Raw genomic sequence first — 23759 nt, 5'->3', positions numbered from 1 at the left:
ATCATTGAACTCAATACTGGAATTTCTTGCCACTGCTAATAGAGGTTTGCAGATCTGCTCCAGCCTGCGGGTTTCTTACCTGTCTTCACGAAGTAAGCCTTCTGCCTCCTCATTAATATCGAAGGCCTGATCGTCCCTGAGCACGCCAGCACCAGCGACAAATTGTGCCGTGATCGAGCTCCTCTGGGCCTCATTGACGTTCAACACCCACCAGATATCCTTTTTGGTGAGGAACCCTCTGAGACATCCGTGTTCGACCAGCAAAAGGTAGCGTAGACCTAACTTTTGAAACATTGATACAACAAGCTGAAGGCTTGAGGTTGCATGAAGAGTAATTGGAGTCTGATCCATCCAAGGCCTTAGATCGATGCTTGTCAACAATTCTCGATCAGTCGAATGCATGAAATAGCACATCGTCTTTGCAGGAATGCTCGAGCTAGAGACTTCTCCTAGTCTCTCAGCGTGATCGAGCGCATGTACCAACTCTGTTCTAGAAATATAGCCAAGGAGAATATTATCGTGTGGCATCGTGGGTGTTTTTGTTGACCGTGTGTTGGGAACTTCCACTCGCTTTGGGGAACAGACAATAGGAAACCCCTTAGAAGGTGCGTTGCGCAGGAGATTGCGAAGATCTTCAACCGAGTAGGACTTGGATGCGTTGATGCACGCCATTTCCTCAACTCTAGTCATAATGCTTGTAGCTGGAACTTGTGGTACTCCAACGTCCTCCCTATTATCAATGTATGGATATTCATTTAATTGAATCCAAGCATCATAGATACTTCTAGATCCGAAGATATCTCCAATCCACTTCGCAAGCATGACGGCGATCATGATGGGAAGGACATACGTCAGAGCACCAGTCAGCTCGAACATAATGACTACAATTGAGGCAGTCATTCTTGTGGTTCCTGCCAGTGCAGATGCGGCGCCCACGATGGCGTAGGTGCCCGGTGTGACGCAAGGAATGTCTGGTTCGCAAGCAGCAAAGAGTAAAGACTCCGGATGGTGCTTATGGACTTGCTCCACGATGACACCTAAGGCTCGTCCGTAAAGAGCGCCGATTGCAAGAGATGGAAGAATAATACCTGCTGGAATAGGAAGCCCGAATGTGATGGCTGCTAGTAGAGTACCCAATCCAGCGGCCGTCACAAGTAAAGATAGCATAGATAGGTTACCGACAAGTGTGGCTTTGCAGAGACCGAATATATCGTTGTTGCCAATAGCAGCGCACTCGGCGAAGAGATAATAGACTAGTTCCGACAACTGTGCTCGCATGAATAGGTTTGGGAAATTGATGAGAGCTGCAAAGACTGCGGTAATGGACACCTCGAGCACTGGTCTGTTCCGTAGTGGATATACATCTGATCTTCGAAACCTGTTTATTAGCATATTGATCTTGATGAAGAGAGCCCCGAAAAGACCGCCAGTAACGCCTAGAAGGAGGAAAGGAACGAGCTCAAACCCGTGCCAGCCAGTAGTATATCGAACCTGGAACAGAACAATTTTACCAGTATGATAGGGGTTGAGTGCTTGCAAAGTAACAGCTGCGACCATGGCACAGACAAAGGACTGCCACATAGTCTTGTCAGGAAAGTAGTAAGATAGCTGCTCGAGCGAGAATAGCACACCTCCTATAGGTGCACCAAAAGCAACAGAGATGCCGGATGCGGCGGCGGCAGACAGAACCTCCCTTTTTCGAGCTTCGTTCTGTGAGAGAGCCTCAAAAGGTTTCATAGCAAGACTGGCACAACAGCAAGCAAGGTGTACCAGAGGACCTTCTTTGCCTAGCCACAAACCAGACGCTACCGATAGACAAACTCCAAGCGTCTTGGTAGCAAGGGTCTGTATTCCGAGAAAATCCTGAATAACGTAGCCACCCAGCATTATCTTTATTTCCGGGATACCACTTTGCTTCGCATATCGAGAATAAGACTGAACCAGAACAGCTGAGCAAGCGGCGAACAGGGTCGCAAAGAGCACGAAGAAGATGTATTCTACCACATACGCCCCTCCGAGATTGCCTATGTGGAGAGCTCTCCTCCAAGGAGTCCAGTTCTGACATTGCGACAGTTCGTCATGACCCCAGCAGCAGAACTGCTTGCTCAGGTAGAACTGATTCTCTGCTCCTACGCTCTTGCAGTAGCCCGTTTTGGTATCACCCAACCAGTCAGCTGCGATGTTAATGAAGGCAGCGATAACGCCAACCATCAAGCCCGTTGCGACAAGCACAATCCAGACGACACTAGCATCAAGAAGTTGTCTGGCTGTGCCCGGAAGACCTGAGCTCGTGGCCAGAAGTCGTCTCAGCCGCTGGCGTTCTTTTGTGTACTCGAAGATCCAGTCAATCGCAGTCAAGTTCTCGTACTCAACCCGACGGCCTTGTGTCTCGATGTTCCAATCCACATGCGCCTCATCTTTCTCGCTTTGGGTGAAGGGCCAGGTCTGCACATCTTTGAGCGACGCAGCAGAAGATACCACGGTGGGAAACGGCTCTTCTCCTGTTAAAGCTTGTTCAAATGGACGCGGAACAGGTCTGAAAGGATTAGCAAGCCATCAACAGGTTTGAGCGATGCTCTTACCTGGTCGATATATCACCATGTTCCTGGTCAAAGAGATCGAGGTCCGAATTGGAGTCATTGTGATTCAGACCACCCATAGTGCTCCCATCATTGACAGGAAGAATATACAAGCCTGCTTTAAGTAGGCTTGAGTCGAGCCTACTCCTCAAGCAGTCCACTTCGTGGATGGCAGGCGCGACTTGCGTGTGTGCAGGAGGCGGCCGCTGTTGCAGAATTGCGCGAATTGTCTGCAGGATATTAGTGCTGTACCGGCTACTTCTATTTGCTCCTTTGTCAGCCCTGCTTAGTAGTTTCAGGTAGCAACCGCCCGTAAGCAGTGTACAAGCGTGCCTGGACTCGAATTCCAGGCACACGGCGATGCCCCCATATCTGCCTCAGGCTGTCGGTCGAGCACAACACGAGCGATACTCCGCAAAACATTCAGCCAGGCGAGGAAATTATCTGGTTCTGTCTTGCACTCCTGTATTTCAATATCTTCCAATACACTCTCTTCCAATTTTACAGTGAGAAGGCTCACCATAAAGATGTCGCTGTCGATACCACAGGCTTCGCAGGCGGGTCTTTTCAAGCAAGGTTACAGCAGTTACGACGCCGAAGATGGAGCAGTCATTCGCAATATCGACGCTTGCAACACAATCGCTCAAACAGTCAAGACTTCACTGGGCCCATACGGCAGGAACAAGATCGTTATCAATCACTTAGCGAAGATGATTCTCACCTCAGATGCTGCCACTATATTACAAGAATTGGACGTGGTACATCCTGCTGCGAAACTGCTCGTCATGGCTAGTCAGCAGCAGGAGGCTGAAATGGGTGACGGCACAAACATGGTTATGATATTGGCAGGAGAGTTTCTGAAGAAGGCGGAAGAACTGGTGCGGCTGGGCCTAAAGACGAGCGATATCGTGTCAGGTTATGAAATGGCTTTGAACTTTACACTGAAAGCACTAGATGGTGAGTATGGTTAGATTGGCTACGATCAATACTGACTGTGAATAGAACTTGAGGTCGACCGAGTCGCCGATGTGCATTCGAAAGAAGAGCTAGGAAAAGCGTTGAGAACGGTACTTGCCTCGAAACAATCCGGCTCTGAAGATGTGCTTGCGCCGCTTGTTGCAGAGGCGGTGCAAGCAGTTCTACCCAAGAATCCAGCAAACTTCAACATCGATAATATACGAGTAGTCAAGATTATGGGTGGTGACCTCTCTCAATCGAGAGTGGTCAAGGGTATGGTCTTTGGCAGAGAACCAGACGGCATTGTCAAGAGAGCGAAGAAGGCCAAAGTTGGCGTCTTTTCGTGCCCTATAGACACCTCACAGACAGAAACTAAAGGCACAGTTCTGTTACACAACGCAAAAGAGATGCTCGATTTCAGTACTGGCGAAGAGAGTCAGCTGGAAAGTGCCATCAAAGAGCTATACGACGCAGGCATTCGTGTCGTTGTTGCCGGATCTACAGTAGGTGAGCTCGCTCTTCACTACCTCAACCGCATGAACATTCTGGTCATCAAGATTCTCTCAAAGTTCGAGCTGAGGAGATTATGTCGAGTTTGTGGTGCCACTCCCTTGGCACGGCTGGGAGCGCCCATGCCAGACGAGATGGGTAGCATTGATGTTGTTGAGACAAGCGAGATTGGTGGTGACCGAGTCACTGTGTTCCGCCAGGAATCCGATACTGCTGTAACTCGTACAGCAACAATTGTCCTTCGAGGAGCGACCCAGAATCACCTTGACGATGTGGAGAGAGCCATTGATGATGGTGTGAATGTGATCAAAGCTGTCACAAAAGACCCACGGTTGGTACCAGGCGCCGGTGCTACAGAGATGCAGCTCGTGGAGAGGATCAATGCTTTTGCTGACAAGACGCCTGGTCTTCCACAATATGCCATTCGAAAATACGCTGAAGCATTTGAGATAATACCTAGAACATTGGCTGAAAGCGCAGGCCTGGATGCAACCGAGATCCTGGCTCGATTATATACGGCGCATCAGCAGCGAGGCAGCATAAAACGACGAGCCACTACGCAAGAAGAGTCTGATGAAGAAGACGAGGACTCCAACGAGGAAACTACAGATACGTCAGAGTCCGAAGAGCCCTACTGGACGGCCGGTGTTGACTTGGAAACAAATAGTGGCATATTGGACGCTGTGGATGATGAGATCTTAGACCTGCTGGTCAGCAAGAGCTGGGCTATCAGACTTGCCACGGATGCTGCTCGGACAGTGCTTAGTGTTGACCAGATTATTGTTGCAAGACAAGCTGGGGGTCCTAAGCCGCCGGGTCAAAATCCAAATTGGGACGAGGACTAGGTAATCATCTTTTCTGAGGGAGCAGGCAAAAGTGTTTCACGAGCGATGCATGTGTCATGTAGAACCACGATACCCATGATAGAGCAATAACAGGCGAATTTGCTGGAGCGACTTGAGTCATCCCTTGTAATCAAATTCGAATCACCTTTTGAGGGACCTCTTATGGGGTCTGCGATTGGCGAAGCGTGGGTGGATGTGAGACGTGTTAAGTTGAATAAAACTGCAACTGGAGTACACCCTGCGGAATTGGATACTACGTGCTTGCACCACGTTTGTTGTGTAAACTATTCAACAAACACTTTCAAATACAATCGGTTCACACTCCTCGAGTTTATGATTTCTACTGATGGCTGGTCACATAGCGAAGTCTTTACCTGGAGTAGCAATTGTGTCACGGATATGACCTTTCGTGAAGGGTAAGGGTATGCATGCCTCACCGTACTAAACGTCCTTGCAATTTCTTCGAGAACAACTTGAATGGCTACTCACATCTCATTGTTTATCACGCGCCTTCGAGTACTACCACCCATGCCGTAGATAGAGCGCGTCTGATCTCCTATGTGGAGGGCACAGAGCCACTAAATGATCTCCAAAGAATCACGAAAGCTATCGAGCACCACTGCCTATGTCTTCTTTAGTGTGCAGTTAATGATTCCGGCTGTGCTTTGCTTGTGACAGTGCGTATGTGCTTCAACATGCATAACGCCTTCTCCGAGACTGTTAGCACAATTATCATGAGCTGCGGCATATACAAAGGCACTCGAGAGTCTAACAAAGAATCTTGAGAAACACAACAATGGCACGCTCTTCTCTCGCTTCTTTACTAGTATGCTGTTGCTTCGTCATCGTAGCATTTTCTTAGCAGGTCGAATTTTGTGCTCGATCACCAGTGCACTAGGACATGTAAGAAGCTGTATGAGGAGCTTGCATAGAGGAGATCAAAATACTTTGAGGCAGCTCTCTTCATTCCGAAACGACAAAGACTGTCCAATCGCATCTTCAAGTACGTAGATATTTGGTGAACCCAATGCTACAAAAATGATCTGCTTATACATGAGCATACGTCTCGGATCCCGATCAAAGGCAGGATCTGGCAGTACCGATCTCAGGGTCAGTCCTCGCGCAAATTACGAACCTTGTATGCCCCTAATCCTGGCACGACTGGATATGTATGAAAAAGCTCTTGAAGCTCTTCATATGATATGCCGTCTCCCTGCCTAGGACGCTTCTCTATATCATGTTCGGACTCTTGAACTCGCGTTGTGCTATGCTCTCAATGAGCTATAAACGAACACTGATCCGTCGTGCGCTGCGCCTTGACCACACTGCCATGATAACTATAGCCACTCGATCACGAAGTTGGCCTTGAGCCCATCGCGGCAGAACTCTCAAAGTGCGGTTAAGGTGCTTCAGCATTTTCTGACGTCCCTTTCTTGCATATGTGAGTCCGCATGTTGTTACCCCTTCAGGTGTAGTTGATATTTGCCGCTTAGCTTCATCAAGAGTATGAGACTAGACAAGGCTGCTTCGGAAGTGGGGATGGAGGTTTGTTCATTGCATCACGACCTCACTCTTTTTGGCGCGCCCACTCTGACAAGCCTCGGCCAGCAAAGGCATTACGGACACGCCTGTATTTTTGCTTTGGTAGCCCTGACACTTGCTGAGTGAGACGTGTCAGACTCGTACAAGAACGCCAAGAAGATTTGAGGCCTAAGAAGATGCCTTAGAGGTCTAATTCGACACGCTAAGCGATGACTTGATGCGCTAACAGCCGAATCCGGGATAATAGCCGACCTGGCAGCCTCGTCGAAACCTTTTATGAAATTTGTTAGATTTTGCCTCATCCTCGCTTTCGAAGGATGGCAGCGAAGATGGGAGTCGATGAGTATAGGAGTGGGAGCGCTGATGCTGATACTATAGGACAGGAACAGGATGGAAGTCCTCTTTTCCAAATTGCTCATTCGATCTCAAGTAGACAAGGTTTAACGCTTCTAAACGCCATTGCTTCAGCCTCGTTTACCAATACCGACCACGTTCTTCCTCTCATCCTCGACATTGCAGCCGATACAATTCAAAGATGGATTCAACGATGCGACCGAAAGAGTCTTGTGGACGTCGTCGCGACAGTATCTGGCTTGGCCAAGGTTTTGCCGTTTGTGCCATATATTGGCCCTGTTGTCAGCGACTTTCTGACACAATGTTCCCTTCACGAGCTTTCACCTCTGACGCCCGAGCTGAATTCCAAAACCATGACGACAACGTTGATAGCTGCCTTCAGGCTTCTGTCCTATGACTTGGACGCTTTCAGAGATTGCCTATCTCCTGGCTTTCTCATAATGTCGTTCAACCATGAACGTAAACACATCCGATATCTGGCCATTCAGTGCTTCGCTATGAACATGGGCTCCGCTGATAAGATCACACAAGACCTCATTCACAAACACGTTGGTGAGGGAGTCATCGATGGCCCTTGGGAGGAAGTGGACAGAATTGATTATAGGCTCTTCAAACTTCACGAAGAGAAACGATGGACGAGGATATATCGTAAGTTGCTTGAATCAGACTTCAATCTGGGCAACAGGAAGTATAAAGATCAATTCGACCATCACAGCGATATCTCTCCGTACGTGGTGTCGATAGGTGGTGTGCTACTGCCCACAAAACACGCCACATCGCCTCCATTATCCTCTTTTGTCCTTTTTCCGACCTCGGAGGACAACCTTACAAGAGCTGCACTTGGCTTGAGAAACCACAAACCCATTTTGCTATACGGTCCGGCTGATGCTGGAAAGACAGCTGTGATTCGTGAGCTTGCCCATAAAGTCGGCACTCTGTCTGAACTTGTCACTCTACATCTCAACGAGCAAACGGACGCTAAGAGTTTGTTGGGTATTTATACGTCGTCTCTATCTGGAACAGGATTTCAGTGGCAGCCAGGAGTTCTCACAAAAGCTATACAAGAAGGGAGGTGGGTGTTGATTGAAGATATCGACCGCGCACCAGCCGAAGTAATGGGCCTGTTACGACCGTTGATCGAGAACAATGAGCTCTTTCTTTCAAACAGAAAGGAGCGACTGAGGCCAAAGGACGGGTTCAGATTGCTCGGAACCATCAGGACGTCTGGCCCTGGAAGTGCCCTGGCTATCCGCACACCCATGCTGACTAACCGAAGGTTATTGACGGCTATAGAAGTACAACCCTATTCTGCTCAGGAGGTCCAAATACTATTGAGCAAGCGCTTCCCAGACTTGACGTCTTTCTTGCTGCGAATCCTATCAGCTCATGCTCGCCTTGTTGATGTCTTTACCACAAATGAAGCCTTCAAGTCATGCCAAAGTCGCTTGCCGAACATCAAGGATTTGTTAAAATGGTGTCGAAGAACTGTACGACAGCTGCGGAAGACTAGCAACGACAATCAGATTCCGGACACCTTCATGATCGACATGTTCAAAGATGGTGTCGACTGCTACGCTGCACATCTTGCCGACAAACTGCTTGTTAATATAGCCGCGTCAGCAATTGCCGCAAGTCTCAACATCGCCCCTGCCGCTGTTGAGCACACTCTGAAGCATCAGAAACCTATTATGCAGGACAGCAAATCAAGGATACAGGTCGGAAGGGCATCATTGACCAAAAATGGCTCGTCTCACCCGTCGTCGGGAAGGCAGACCAGCTTTGCGACGACACGACAGGTTCTGCAGCATATGGAGACAATAATGTGTGCTGCGAGTGCGAGGGAGCCTTTGCTGCTGGTAGGTGAGACTGGTGTAGGTAAGACCACAATTTTACAACACGTCGCAGCTTCTATCCAACAGCATCTAACTGTCGTCAATCTTTCGAATCAGAGTGAGGCCTCAGACCTGCTTGGGGGACTGAAGCCAGTAACGACTCGCTCTTTGATGGTGCCGCTCATTGATGAGTTTAATCTCTTGTTCGATAAAACCTTCGCAGCCAACAAGAATGCGAAATTCCGCCAGTCGATCGCAAAGGCATTCGACAAAGAGAAATGGTCGGCACTTCTTCGCCATTGGCAAGAAGCCATACAGCTTGCGTTGAAAAACATGCCCGAGCCATCAGAACGGGAACATTTGCGGGAACAAGTATCTAAGCGACGAAAGCTAGACACCAGCAAGAGACAAAGTCTGCGAGATAGATGGCTGGCATTCAGCGACAGTATTAACGGAGTGAAAGTTCACCTGCAGAAAGGTGACCACTTACAGGTCTTTGCATTTGTGGAAAGTCGTCTAGTGCAGGCAGTCCGCAATGGTGGTTGGCTTCTTCTTGATGAGATCAACCTCGCGTCGTCCGAGGCTCTCGATAACCTACTCAGTCTGCTTCATACCGGAGAAGATGATACCCCGTACCTACTTTTGGCTGAAGCTGGTAGTGTCGAGCGAATCAATGCTCATCCGAACTTTAGACTCTTTGCGGCAATGAATCCGGCCACTGATACGGGCAAAAAAGATCTGCCTCCAGCCCTACGAGCACATTTCACCGAAAGTTTTGTGCATGCCGGAGATGACGATTTAAACGATTTGGTAGAGATCATTCAAGCCTACTTAGGAGCATATCTCGCTAATGACAAACGAGCTGCAGCCGATCTTGCCAAAGCATATCTGGGGATCAAGAGACTTGCCAGCCGACATGAATTGACAGATGGAGCTGGGGAACTACCTCACTTCAGCTTGCGATCACTTACTCGATGTTTACAGTATGTCCAACAGCATCAGGCAAGGCACGGGTTGCGCCGTGCAATGCATGAAGGTTTGCAGATGAGCTTCTTTACTGTTCTCGATAGCCAATCTCAGCAACTGGTATTGGATGTCGTCGAGCAGAGCTTGTTGTCCTCCTCACAAGCCAAGAGAGCCCTCTACTCTCACAAGCCTAGAAACTCATCTCAAGCAGATCGATACGTTCGATTCGAGCACTACGAAATTGTTAAAGGACCCTTTTCAACTGATGCTCAGCCGGACTACATTGTGACCAAGTCTGTGAGACGAAACTTGACTAATCTCGTCAGAGCCGCGTCGATGCGAAAATTCCCCGTACTTCTGCAGGGACCAACGTCAGCAGGCAAGACCAGCATGGTCGAGTATTTAGCCAAGTTGTCAGGCAATAAATTTGTACGTATCAACAATCACGAACACACTGACCTGCAGGAGTATCTTGGTACTTATGCTTCCGGAACAGATGGGACACTCGATTATCGTGAAGGAGTGCTTGTTGAAGCATTACGTCAAGGACACTGGTTGGTGCTTGATGAACTGAATCTCGCACCAAGCGATGTACTCGAAGCATTGAACAGATTACTTGACGATAATCGAGAGTTGCTCATACCAGAGACTCAGGAAATCGTTCGACCTCATCCGAACTTCATGCTTTTCGCAACTCAAAATCCTGCTGGAATTTATGGCGGACGAAAGCGGCTATCCAGAGCATTTCGAAATCGATTCCTCGAGATTCATGTCTCTGATATTCCTGAAGATGAGCTTGAGGTCATTCTCAAGGAGCGAGCACGTATTGCTCCATCTTTCTGCAAAAACATTGTTGACGTATATAAAAGCTTGACGTTGCAGAGACAGTCTTCAAGGTTATTTGAAGCTAAGAATAGTTTTGCTACGCTGAGAGATTTATTTCGATGGGCGTCTAGACCTGTTGATGATCGTGAACAGCTGGCATACCATGGGTATATGCTCTTGGCTGAACGCGTGCGAGACCCGACCGAGAAGCTGGTTGTCAAACGCACGATTGAAGACGTGCTCAAGGTCCAGATCGACGAAGAGGTCATGTACGGAGACATAAAGATACCAAACAACGTCAAATCCGACGGCAAGATTACCTGGACGAGAGCGATGCGGAGGCTATTCGTGCTGGTCTCCACAGCACTGCAAAACAATGAGCCTGTTCTGCTCGTGGGAGAGACAGGATGTGGTAAAACTCAAGTCTGTCAGTGCATAGCCCATGCTTTTGAAAGACAGCTCAACATCTATAATGCTCATTCGAACACCGAAACGGGCGACCTCATTGGCTCTCAGAGACCTATGCGGCACAAATCAGAACTAGCCGCCACAATCATCCAGGACTTGCAGGCTCTTGGAGAGGACTATGCTATCAGACGTACCGATGAAAGCATGGACATTGAAGACCTCATCACACAATTCAGGTCGATGGACACATCGGGCTTCAGTGAACAAGCCGTCAAGAAAGTCAAGGATAGCATTTCAGCCTATCGATCTTTGTTCGTCTGGAGTGATGGCAGTCTGGTTCGGTCTATGAGAGCAGGCTCGCACTTTCTACTGGACGAAATCTCACTTGCTGATGACTCCGTGCTTGAACGTATGAACAGTGTTCTTGAGCCTGCGAGGACGATCTTGCTTGCAGAGAAGGGTGCTGCCGAAGACAACTTTGTGGCTGCTGAGCCTGGATTTCAGTTCCTTGCTACCATGAATCCTGGTGGAGATTATGGCAAGCGCGAGTTGTCTGCCGCCTTGAGAAATCGGCTGACCGAGATATGGGTGCCTCCATTATCGGACAACGAAGACGTAATTCCAATTCTGGAGGCTCGACTCAAAACCGACGCGCCGAAAAATGGTTCGTCTCACAGCGATCACAATGACAGAAGCCTAGCGTCGTCTATGGTGCATTTTGCAAACTTCTTCCGACGACGAATAGAAGGATCGGAAACATCCAACATACCCTTGCGACCGTTGCTTGGCTGGGCTGAATTTGTGCGCCAAAGTCGTTTGGATACTCAGAGAGCTCTAGTTCATGGCGCTGCGATGACTTTCATTGATAGTCTGGGCGCCAATCCAGCGGGACTAGCTGGTCATTTGGCCGAAGATATCTCAGAGGCCCGAGACTTGTGTTTACAAAGGCTACACGAAGTTTTTGATCTTGACGCCAGCGAAATTTACCATGCGATACCGAACTACTTCTGTGACGCAGACAAAGTTCAGATTAGTGACTTTAGTTTGTCGCGACTGCCCGGTGCTAGCAACGAGCAAGATCTTGTGCTCGAAGTTCCGACCACCTTACGAAATGCCATGCGTATTGCTCGTGCACTGCAGACAAGTCGTCCTTTACTGCTTGAAGGCAACCCGGGGGTTGGAAAGACTGCCATAGTGACCTCACTGGCTCAACTCTGTGGTAGGCCACTAACCCGTATCAATCTTTCAGATCAGACGGATCTGATGGATTTATTCGGCGCTGACGCACCGACTGAGGGCGAGAAGATAGGAAACTTTGTCTGGCGAGACGGGCCTTTACTGAAGGCAATGCAGCAGGGGGACTGGGTCTTACTCGATGAGATGAATCTTGCCTCCCAATCTGTGCTTGAAGGACTAAACGCCTGCCTTGATCATCGAAAAGAAGTTTACATTGCAGAGCTCGACAAAACTTTCCATTGTCATCCTGGATTCACCCTCTTCGCAACACAAAACCCGCACAGTCAAGGTAGTGGTCGGAAGGGTCTACCTGCCTCATTCGTTAATCGCTTCACGGTCGTATATGCTGATCCATTCACCAAGCACGATCTAGTACAAATCTGCCGCTCGAAATATGCAAACATCTCAGAACGACGCGTTCACGAAGTTGTCTCTGTAGTGGACGGCTGCCAAGCGCTCGCCTCTCGAAGTCCTGACTTCGCAGACGGAGGTCCTTGGGAGCTAAATCTTCGTGATCTAAGTCGTTGGTTGAGCCTGTGCGAAAAGTTCGAGAACTTAGACCCTATGATACATTTTTCGACTGTAGTAAGCGACCGTTTTCGCCAAGCAAAAGCCAAGGAACAAGCGACGACGATCTGCCATGATACTTGTGGACATGTCGCGGTGGAAAACATGCATCACGAGCTGTTCGCTGATACACTACAGTTCGGTACGATGTTTTGTGCTCGTGCCACTCTACAGCAATTTGTTCGCCACGAGCATACCATTGACATAGCACATCTTCAGGCAGCAAAGTCGTTCATGACAGCATGGCAGATGGACTGGCCTATTATCTTAGTCGGCCCTTCTGGCAGTGGGAAGACGTCGCTTATACGAAATCTTGCAGCGCTCCGTGGTGATAGACTTGTCGAAGTTTCGATGAATGCCGATATCGATACAGCAGATTTGATTGGTGGGTACGAGCAATATGATGGTGAACGTCTGAAATGTATGCTTCAAGAACAACTGAAAGCTTGCCTTGCGACGGCTATACACAAGGTATTGGCAGCAGGTTTGGACATGAAGTTGGAGCAAGTGCTGTCTGCATACCAGGAACTAGGCAGTAGACAGCTGACAGCCACGGCTGTTCTTGAGATCATCAAGAATATCCCTAGGGATCTACTTGATCATGACGAAGAGCAAATGCAGCGACTTATGCTTCAATTACAACAACTAGAGATTACACAGGAAAATTCAACTCGCTTCGTCTGGAATGATGGTGTACTCATTGACGCTTTACAATCAGGGGCTTGGCTGGTCCTTGACAATGCCAACCTCTGCAATCCTTCCGTTCTTGATCGTCTGAACTCATTGCTCGAGCCTAATGGTTACCTTGTTTTAAGTGAGCAGCATGGCCTGGACGGAAAAGCACGCATAGTACGTCCAGCGCCTGGATTCAAGATCATTCTGACTGCGGATCCGAGGTATGGCGAGCTTTCGCGAGCAATGAGGAACCGATCTCTGGAAATATTTCTTGATACGAAAATGCCAGAGGCACAGAACTTTCAGCCACATCTCTCATGCTATCCTGAAGACGCAAGTATCGCTCGATTGCGACCTCTTGTCGTAGACAGAGACGAGCAACCCGATCATGGTCAGGTTGAGCTTGAACCATGGATTGACCGCCTTACAGCTGATGACTTAGACTTGCTGACGAAGCCCGGAGGTGATGTGTTTGAAGAGAATGTCATTCAAGAAGCTGCGAACCGACGCTTAATGCGTACGCTTGAATTGGTTGATCCGAGAAGGACGCCCGCTGGATACACTTGCTCACACCTCGTTGCAGTCAACGAGCCTTTGATGTTGACGCTGGTAGACGCCGCCATGACGTCTGATCAGATATGTACGCGCATTTTGCGAAACACACTTATGTGGAATATGGCCAATCTCAACAGTTCCGCTAAAAGTGTCTTTGCCGCGATAGCTACCGGTGTCCTCCAGGAGGCTTTCAGGAATCGACTTGAATACATCTGCGCACGAGACTTTGTGGCTCTGTGCATCGATCTCATCCGTGCACGAAAACCAGAACTACCAGCCTACCAGCAAATAGCGAGTGATGTTTCTACCCAGCTCGACTCTGATGCTAAACTCAAGACTCAACTCACCACTGCGGTCAAGAAGCTGATGGGTCCGGCGCCCAAGTCTGGCCAAAGTTTACAGACTATGTGGCCCATATGGAAATCAAGCACCGCTGAGACCAAAGATGAACTCGACTTTCAGCTGAAAGTGGAGGCCTTGGTAGAGCGATTCGGCGAAGTCGCGTATAGTGTGGCTGAGAGCAGAACACAACTGGCACGACTCCGACTTCGAATGCTAGATGTTTGCACCATAGTAAACTCTCATGTCAATAACACACAGGTTCTTGAGGATCTCATAGGTGCCGTTGAGCATTTGAGTATGAACCAGGCGTCGACGACAAGCGGAAGAGGCCACTTTGCTAAGGTCTTCGACACTATATTGTACAAGCTCCGTATCCAAGATTATCATTGTTCACAGTTGCAGGAGCAGCGTTGTCTGCTGTTCAGCGACAGTGCTATTAAGCATCAAGACGTACAGCAAAAATCTGGTCCAATGAAGATACTCCAGAGATTGAGTGATGCATCAGTACTTGGCCCTATCTTAGGTGTGGACTTACCACCTGCAGAAATAAGCCTACAGCGACTGGCACAATCCCTTCAAACTCTGCATGACCAGCCAATAGGAAGAATGAATTATGCACAGGAAGAACTAGTGGAGCTTATCAGTCTTGTTTCCAGTACTCCCAAGCAATTCTCGAGCAACAATCTCAAACATATTGGTAGAGCTGCTAGAGAACTTGTTCACTGCGTCCTAGTTCCACATGCTGACTCTCTCAACATTGAGTTAAATAACAGCTATGATTTCGAGAACATGGACACATCGTTACTCGAGTTGATGGTCTCGGCCAAAGAAAACGCCAAGGACAAGTCGAAGACACTGAGTGACGCATTTAGCGATCTGGCTGTGGTCTGCCAGAATTTCAATACATTGCCAGACTCACAGGCTGAAGCATACAAGGTCTGTGGCAGAGGACTTTTAACTGTGGCAGTCATTTGTCTCAAGCTCTTCGTGCCTGACCAAATGTTTGATCCGACCACGTTGCCAATGCTAATACAAACACGTCATAATCGGAGGAAAAACGAATTAACAGCCCGACTAGGTGCATGGCGAAGCTTTCAGAAAAACACTACTGGTCAGGACACAAGTTTGGTGATACGAGTCCTCGAGGAAGAGTTGTCTGACCTTGGTGAACCATGTGATGTCCTAGCAGTCTATCGTCCTATAGACGACCGGCACTTGAAGATGTTACATACCGAGTTCCAGAATGTGCTAAGGAGTATCGTGAACACTGATCTTGTGGCAGTAATGCAGGATGATGACACCAAGGAAGTCAAGAGCGTCTATAATCAGGCTATTCCTCGCATCAAGAACTGCATTGAGCGATTATCTCAGATTCATCGTGCCTACGACGATATGGTCAAGCCTGTTGTCGGTCTGCTACACTGCGTGGCTCTAGCTCTCCGTTTGCTTTTGTACGGCATTGACGTGCAGCTGACGGCGGCAGGACGTCGTACATTCATGCACGAAAATCGTCCACACGTAGAATACCGCATCGAAGAGCAAAAAGTCGAAAGTACTTTAGCTTCAATGCGACTACTGGCAGAAGATCGGCTCTTGAACAAAGAGAAGGAAGTGACCATGCTCAGTACCCCTGAACTTTGGACGTATCTGTCAGAATTACGTCTGAAACTCGTTGTCTCCGAAATCGACGATGCAAGAAGAACACGTCTTCACGTACACATAGTAGGTTGTATCGATGAGCTGTATGTGTCGTGGAGACAGAAGCTGAGCGCAGATCAGCAAGAGGCCGAAAGACAGTCAAGATATTACACGTACCGGGGTGAAGATGATCTCCAGGAGCCAAGTGAGGACGATGTACGTGCTCTATTTCCAACGCATGAAGAAGTGGAACGACAAAACCTCACACAGGATGCAGATGGATCTGCAGAAGAAATCTACTACGATTCGGACTCCGATCACCATCTCGATATTGATGCTCGGAAAAGTGCCGTCAAACTGGCGAGATATCATCGTAGTCTGCTGGCCGAACGAGATGTCGAGATTCTATTGCAAGACCGCTTGCGACGCCGTTTCTGTGCCCAGGATGAAACACACATTGGCTTCGACGATCTTTCGACAATGTCCCCTGAGATGCTTCCTTCTTTGTTTCTGTGTCTTGAGGACAAGTTGGGAGCTTTTTCTAGACAATCAGCAGGTCAGGGACTGAACATCTACGCTGATGGCGACGTTGAGGAAGTACGTAAGCTGTTCCAAATCACAACGCAAGCACGAGCAAGATTTCAGGAAATAGCAGATCGTTGGCCAGAACATGCGATTCCAGCTGAAGCAATTTCTTATGGTAACCAGGTGATGGCAATGAAGATGAGTGATTCAATTGCTAAACTACTCACCAAGACAGAAAAATTCCTCGAAATTGTGGCTCAATGGCAGGCCATCGCAAGTAGAGAGTGGTCTGTGTCTTCGATCGTCGAAGCTTTGACAAGTCTCATCATTCACTGGCGTCGCCTTGAGCTCGGATCTTGGTCAAGATTGCTCGATGTGGAGGATGCGAAGCAGCAGGAAGACGCTGATGCCTGGTACTTCATAGCGTACGAAGCTGTTGTATACAACTCTCTCCAGTATGTCCAAGTTCTAGGACTGAATCGACTCGAATCGACTCTCAAGGACTATCCACAGAAGCTGGCGAGGACACTCGAAGAGTATTTGAAAACCACCACACTTGGACAATTCAATGGTAGACTTCAATTGCTATCAGCATTCGCACAAAGTTTGAAGGCTTGTGCTCAAAAGCTCTATGAAGGCCACTCATCTTATCTCACACAAAAGACATTGACGAGGCTTGAGAAGTACCCTGGTCGACCGCTAGCTCAGAGTGACGGATTCCAAAACTTACCCACAGACGGTGCTTCGTCCTCTGGCGAGAAAGACTCGGATAATGAGTCGTGGTACACGAACAATTCAGAAATTGAGTTCACAATGAACAAGCGCGAACGTGGTCGTCAGGTGATGATGATGCACGACACCATAGTCAACATTGTTCAGCACTACGCCCGGTATGAACCCCAAGTTTCGAAATCTTTACAAGATGGGCGAGTTCTCCTTGAGAAAAAGATTACAGAGCAACTAAAGTTGGCTAGCTGGAAAGACACGAATATCACAGCTCTGCGCGAAAGTGCTCGGCGCACGCATTTCAGGCTTTTCAGAATCATAAAGAAATATCGCGCTCTACTTGGACAACCATTGACGAATTTCAACGCCAAGTATGATCCCAACAACGAGTCGGGACCCAGGATATTGCTGGAACTGCCTGCAATCGTGCAGAGTGACGCCATTAATGAACATCTCCGCTTGTGTTCGGACCACATCGACTCATGGCTAGACAGACCCGAGCGACTGCGAGACCCAATAGTCGCCACAAAAACAATGCGATTTGTTTTGAACAGCAGCATACCCGACTTTTATGCTTCAGCAGAGCTCGAGAGCTGGATTGAAGATGTTAGTGATGCAGCGAGAGAGCTCCGAAAAGCCACGCCAAATGTACTGACCGATGATAACGGTGCCTTACTTCGTGATCTCAAACAACGCAAGCGGCGACTATTGGCAGACACTCTGAAAGATGTTGCGTACATGGGAGTTCGACGCAATCTGGGTACGACTGAACTGGAAGCTCAGTCAACCACGACTATGGTGCTTGCCAATCTGCCAAGCATGTCTCCTGTAGGGGTAACTCAGCTCGACTCCGGTGTCAACGAGGTTTTCCATGAGCTGATAGATACCCTTCCAATCGCTAGAGATTCAGCACTGGGACACTCAGCAGAGCTGACAGATGGTGAGACAAGAAGAGGTCTAGGATATCTGGAGGGCTTCTTCAACGTGGCCATTAAGCAGAGGACTGAGATTGGATTGCTTCAGTCACAACTTGATCGACTTTCGAGCCTTCGGCAAGCCTTCACGAATCTTGATCATGGGGCTGACACATCACAGCTCGAGTCAAGACAGCCGTGGTTACCTATACTACTGCGCACGTGTGCCAGGGTTGTTGACTTTCAAAGCAAGCATGCTCAGCTACAAACTGAAGGTGTATCTACCGCACTACGGCAGTATGCTGAACGACTGCAGCAGATTGGATCACAAACTGTGGAAAGCACCTCTCGACAGGAGGTTATAGCAGCTCTACAGATGGATCTTACTAAGTGGTCGGACCACGAGCCACAACTCGAATATCTCGGGAGCTTTCTCGAGAAGTGGTTCCCCAGCCCTGATGTGGTCTCGCCCGCAGCAGTGAAACGTCTGCCAATCGAGGTATTCGATACTCAACTGCAGCGGCATATGAATTCGATATTTGTCGCGATTCAAAGAGCCGCGGCAGTGCTCAATACTCTTCCGAGCACGAACGAAGAGCAAGGCTGGCTTGTTAACTCCACTCAAGTCTTCAGTAAAATAATCACAAGCCTCCAACTCGAATCGCTCTCAGACGCTGTTGAGCCGTTACTAAAGAGTCTGCAACCTAACAATGACAACACTGAAGTCCAGCAGGTGCAAATCGCCTTAGCGCTTGTTTCGACGCCGATCATCTCTCAATTGGAGGCCAGTGCCAGGTATCTGCTTGCACATTCGACACACTTGCATTTGCAGACATGCCGAGCAGCAGTCTTTCTCGGAAGAACGTTTGCAACCCTCTGTAAAGAAGGATTTTGTTCTCCTTCCGAAGCTTCGGATGGCCAAGAACAATCAGGTAAAGTCGAACAAGGTACAGGTCTTGGTGAAGGTGATGCTGCACAAGATATCAGCAAAGACGTCGGCGATGACGAGGACCTGACTGAGTTGGCTCAAGAACGTGGCGAGCGCGAAGATGGCGATGAGGAGATGGACAAGAGCAAAGACGCTGTGGACATGGGCTCCAATGAGCTTGAAGGTGAAATGGGAAGTGGTGATGAGCACGTGTCAGATAACAACGATGAAAGTGGAGGCGAAGACCAAGAACAAGACATAGATGAAGAAACAGGGAACGTCGATGACCTTGATCCTAATGCTGTAGATGAGAAGATGTGGGACGAGATGCAGAAGCAAGCGGAGCAGGAAGAGAAGGAGATGAAGAGCAAGAAAGCACAAGGCCAGAAGACCGATGATCAGGCCGCAGGCAACGAAGATCCTGCGGAGACTGGTGCTGACGAAGACATTGAAGCTGCTGGGTCAGAGCAAGAGGAGGCTGATGGCGAGCAGAAAGCCGAAGGCGAAAACATTGATCCTTATCTTGACCAAAACCAAGCACTTGATCTGCCGGAAGATGTGCAACTGAATGGTGAAGAGCAGAAAGAGGATGAGATATCTGATGCTGATATGGACGGTCTATCAGATGTTAACGACACTGATAATCCAGAGGACAAGGCAGAGGCCAACTTACCAGACGAGGAAAAGCTAGATCGTGAAGGTAATATTGAGGAGGAGAATACAGTTGAGGAAGAAGGTGAAGAAGATCAGCAGCTTGGCCAAGCCCAGGACAACGAAGTCGTGGAAGACCAAGATGGCGAAGAAGGTCGACTTGAGGACAAAGAGCACAATTCCCGGGAGGACGATGCAATGTTCGATGCTCAAGACCAGGAAGATGGGGGTGCAGGGGTAGCAAACACGAATGTCGATCTGGATGCTGACATGGACGAAAATGCTCCGCAGGGCCAGCAAGAAGCCGAGGCCGCAGCACAGCAGTCCGAGCCACAAAAAGGCGCAACAACATCGACTCAAGACCAGACTGGTGCGGAGGAAGGTGCAGTGGAGCAGGGTATCGGTCGGCAGGAAGAAGTACCAAACAAGTCTGCACAAGCTTTGCAGAAGCTTGCAGACGTGCTTGAGCGATATCACCAACGCCGAGAGATATACACAGCCAACGAGGAGCGACAACAGCAACAAACTGAGCAAGATGTTGATATGGCAGATGCTGACTTCGAGCACATTGGTGATGAGCAACAAAAAGAAGCACAGGCACTTGGAACTGCCAAAGAAGATGCCGTTCAGAACCTGGATCAAGCACAGGCTATGGAAAACCCTCGAGCTCTGGCTGACGGAGATCTCCCTATGCCTGAGGACGTACACAGATCTATCGAGGAGCTCCAGCAGGAGACGCTGACGCAGAAGATGACTCGCATGCAACATGAACGGGAAGACAGACTAGAACAACAGCAGTCTGCAAGAACAGCAACTCTACCTGACACCACTCGTGATCGTCCAAACAAACCGCAGCTACCACACGAAGATGCGATGGAGCTAGACAACGATCTTGCTGATGACTTAGAGCAGCCCAGAATCGACTCAAGAGGCTTCCAGCAAAACGCTCTACAATCAACAAGCCTCAGTGAAGCTCAGCAGCTCTGGTCTCTCACCACAAATCGAACTCAATCACTATCTCTCCTCCTCACTGAGCAGCTCCGCCTCATTCTTCAGCCAACCACAGCCACCAAACTACGTGGTGACTTCCGCACCGGCAAGCGTCTCAACATCCGCAGGATAATACCCTATATCGCCTCCGGTTACAAGCGCGATAAGATCTGGATGCGACGCTCCATACCCAGCAAGCGAAACTACCAAGTCATGCTCGCAGTCGACGACAGCCGCAGCATGAAAGAGAGCGGCGCCGACATCCTCGCACTAGAAACACTGTGCCTCCTCAGCCGTGCCCTGAGCATGCTCGAAGTCGGCGAACTCTCCATCGTCGCTTTTGGAAAAGACTACAACGAAAGCCTTATGGGTGACGATATACCAGCCCAACAACAACAACAACCTCCTCGTGCCGTCAAAATCGCCCACGACTTCTCCCTCCCCTTCAGCCCTTCCACCAGCGGCCCCCAAACCTTCTCAAACTTCACTTTCGACCAAACAGGCACAAACGTCCGTGCCCTCCTCTCCGAATCAATCCGCATCTTCCGCGACGCACGCCTCAAATCCACGGCCCGCGACGCGACCGACCTCTGGCAGCTCCAGCTCATCATCTCGGACGGCCACATCGGGTCTGACAACGATACCGTCGCACGCCTTGTCCGACGCGCGCGCGAGGAGAAAATCATGTGCGTCTTTGTGATTGTGGATAATTCCGAGGAGAGTATTGTCGATCTGGAGGAGGTAGTTTTTGAGAAATCTGCAACGACTGGTGGTGGTGGGAAGGAAGGAGAGCCGGTTATGAGTAAGAAGAGGTATTTGGAAGGGTTTCCGTTTCAGTATTATGTTGTGGTTAGAGAGGTGCGGGATTTGCCTGGGGTGTTGAGTCGGGTGTTGAGGGGGTGGTTCGAGAGTGTGGTAGAGCAAGGGTGAGGCAGAGAAAGAAAAGCACGTTTTGACCGGTTTAGGTTTATATTTATACATGGCAGGCAAATGTGGGTTTTTGCATTAACCCGAAAAAGCAGTATGGTTGGCGTTTGGGGATATTAGACGGAATTAGAAGCACAGAATGAATATGGTTACATACAAATGTGGACGAAGAGCGAAGAGAACTTTGCTTACAACTTCACGTAGAAGTACGTTGTAGTTGTGTTTGATCTTATTAATAAACACCGGCAAGTCCATACATAATTCGTCTACATGGGGTATCTCGTCATAAAGTCATACACGTAACACGTCGTGCGCTTTTGTACATTGCGTCTGCCTCTCTTCACAGATGGGCGATATGGCCAGAGTCACTTCCCGAACCGTTGCCAGCGAAACTCCTGTACTGCGGAGAATCGGCGAAGCTCACTGACTCGCGAAAATGAACAGTCTTTGCAGGAGGCGGTTTTCGGGTACCACAAACACCACAAAGACCACAGTCGCCAGCGTTAAGATATTCGCTGTCCTTACAGTCATCGCTTTTACATCGCCAAGCTCTTGGGTCTCTGCTCTTGACAATCACATGAGCGCACACTTCGCAGGTTGATCGGTGTGGCTCATTTGGTGTCGAGCATATAGAGCAAATGATATCGGGTAGAGCGACAGTCGAAGGATATGAGGTCAGGGATGGTCGGCGAGAGCTGTTGTCGTTGGTCTGTTGTGGCTCTAGCGCTTTGAGCCTCTCCTCAGTGAGTGGTACGCTAGACTGGCTTGATGCCAGAGGTGAGGACACAGGCTCATTTACAGCTAAATGACTAACGTGCTCTTTTGTTGCTTCCGGAACTAGTTTGCCTGAGTCCACAAATGTAGAAAATTCGACATGTTGCCTTTTATTGCTGGGTCTAGTCGATTTCTGAACCTTGACAGTGGAACTCGTGCTGGTAGTCTTCTCTTCTAGAGGAGCAGTCATGTTGGCGAGCTCTTTCATTTCATTTCGCAGGTCGGTATTGTCTCCAGTCTCGTCATCACAAACCTTGATCATACATAGGCCCTTGCCATCGAGTATCTTCTTTCCATTTTGGTCCTTTGCATCCTCTTGACCTGCATCCATATCGACCTCTTCATACTCACTCTCTGTCTCGGCAGCAGAATCTTCATGCTTGGTCGAGTCCTGTTCGGCCTCGAGCTGGGTGACTTCCTGCTTGTTAGTTGAAAAGCGAGCCAAGGCAGCAGCAGCTCTCAGCTCACGACCACGTTTGCTCTGTGCGACTCTTGGCTTTGTGCCTAGCGAGCCCTTGATCTTGTTGTTGATCTGTAAGCTCAATCTCTTGTCCTCATCCTCGCCCAAAGCACTGCCGTTCTTGCCAAACTTCTTCTCAATTCGCTTCTCTTTTTTCTCTTTCCAGGTGAGTTCCTGGCCACCATCACCTTTGGCCTTGCGTTTCTTGCGCCGACTGCGAAAAGTGCCGCCACACAGCAGTAAACCACCTAGCTCTTCAGTCCTCAAGATTCTGCCACCGATAGCGCTTTCGATGTCGCCTAGCGTTCGGCCCTGACCCCAGAGACCCTCACCAGTATATCCTTTGTTCCACAGCTGCTTCATTTCAGTTGCATAGAGATTTCGTGCAGCCCAGAAGCCCTTTCCATGGTTCATGTGGGTATTGTGAGCCAGCTCATGCATCATAACCATTTGTATCATGTTGAGAGGTAACCATGCACCAGATTTGGACTGAATGACTAGCTGGATGATTTCACCGTTGTTGAAGTTGCGACCAATGAACTCGGGATTTGGTTCGTACTCCTCAAGAGTGGTCACGGATAGATAGTGAGACTTCATGATGGGAAGACATTGTGCTGCTATGGCCTTGAGGACTAGCTCAGCTCTATCATAGTCGTCTTTCTGAGGGGCTGGTCGTTTGATCGGCTTGATGAAGACTATACGGTCGTTGGGGTGGCTGGAGGGTTGGTGGTTAAGACGGAGGGTGTTGAGAGGCATGTTCAATCGCGCTGACTATGTGAGCAGGTGCGTGAACGAAGATTCAGGGCCTGCGCGACCACTTTAGGCGGACCACGAGAGAGAAGTGGCAAAGGCACAATGAACGTGTATAGTGCTCGCAGAAGTCGCGACCTCGAAGCGTAAGCACGTGATGTATATCCATGACGTAAATGCTTGCAAAGCGGAACAGGACAGCCGAGAGAAAGCCGAGAGCTTGGCGTTTGTCATCACTGTCGATCATAAGGTCAGCTTTTCAATCCTCGACCTCTCTGAAAGA

The 23759-nt window shown here is 49.0% G+C and overlaps 4 protein-coding genes across 4 annotated transcripts; 2 read left to right on the top strand and 2 right to left on the bottom strand.

Annotated features, from left to right (window-relative positions):
• Positions 1-75: 75 nt before the first annotated feature.
• GEF2 (chloride channel) lies at positions 76-2659 on the bottom strand (the record flags this gene model as incomplete). Its single annotated transcript, XM_064896626.1, has 2 exons — positions 76-2536; positions 2583-2659. The coding sequence occupies 2 exons, from the start codon at positions 2657-2659 to the stop codon at positions 76-78; spliced, it is 2538 nt and encodes an 845-aa protein (XP_064755576.1).
• Positions 2660-3106: 447 nt separating this feature from the next.
• Positions 3107-4891, top strand: CCT8 (T-complex protein 1 subunit theta; the record flags this gene model as incomplete). The annotated part of the gene is made up of 2 exons (XM_064896625.1): positions 3107-3536; positions 3582-4891. The coding sequence occupies 2 exons, from the start codon at positions 3107-3109 to the stop codon at positions 4889-4891; spliced, it is 1740 nt and encodes a 579-aa protein (XP_064755575.1).
• Positions 4892-6762: 1871 nt separating this feature from the next.
• On the top strand, positions 6763-21709 carry MDN1 (AAA ATPase midasin; the record flags this gene model as incomplete). Its single annotated transcript, XM_064896624.1, has 2 exons — positions 6763-21491; positions 21697-21709. The coding sequence occupies 2 exons, from the start codon at positions 6763-6765 to the stop codon at positions 21707-21709; spliced, it is 14742 nt and encodes a 4913-aa protein (XP_064755574.1).
• Positions 21710-22287: 578 nt separating this feature from the next.
• On the bottom strand, positions 22288-23482 carry LTR64_002251 (uncharacterized protein; the record flags this gene model as incomplete). Its single annotated transcript, XM_064896623.1, is given in 2 exon segments — positions 22288-22293; positions 22307-23482. The coding sequence occupies 2 exon segments, from the start codon at positions 23480-23482 to the stop codon at positions 22288-22290; spliced, it is 1182 nt and encodes a 393-aa protein (XP_064755573.1).
• Between the last annotated feature and the right edge of the window lie 277 nt (positions 23483-23759).

The sequence above is a fragment of the Lithohypha guttulata genome, assembly GCF_036872675.1.
Source record: "Lithohypha guttulata strain CCFEE 5908 chromosome Unknown scaffold_2, whole genome shotgun sequence".
NCBI lineage: Eukaryota > Fungi > Ascomycota > Eurotiomycetes > Chaetothyriales > Trichomeriaceae > Lithohypha > Lithohypha guttulata.
The sequence above is the reverse complement of the archived record's forward strand: the minus strand, read 5'-3'. Positions and strand labels throughout refer to the sequence as shown.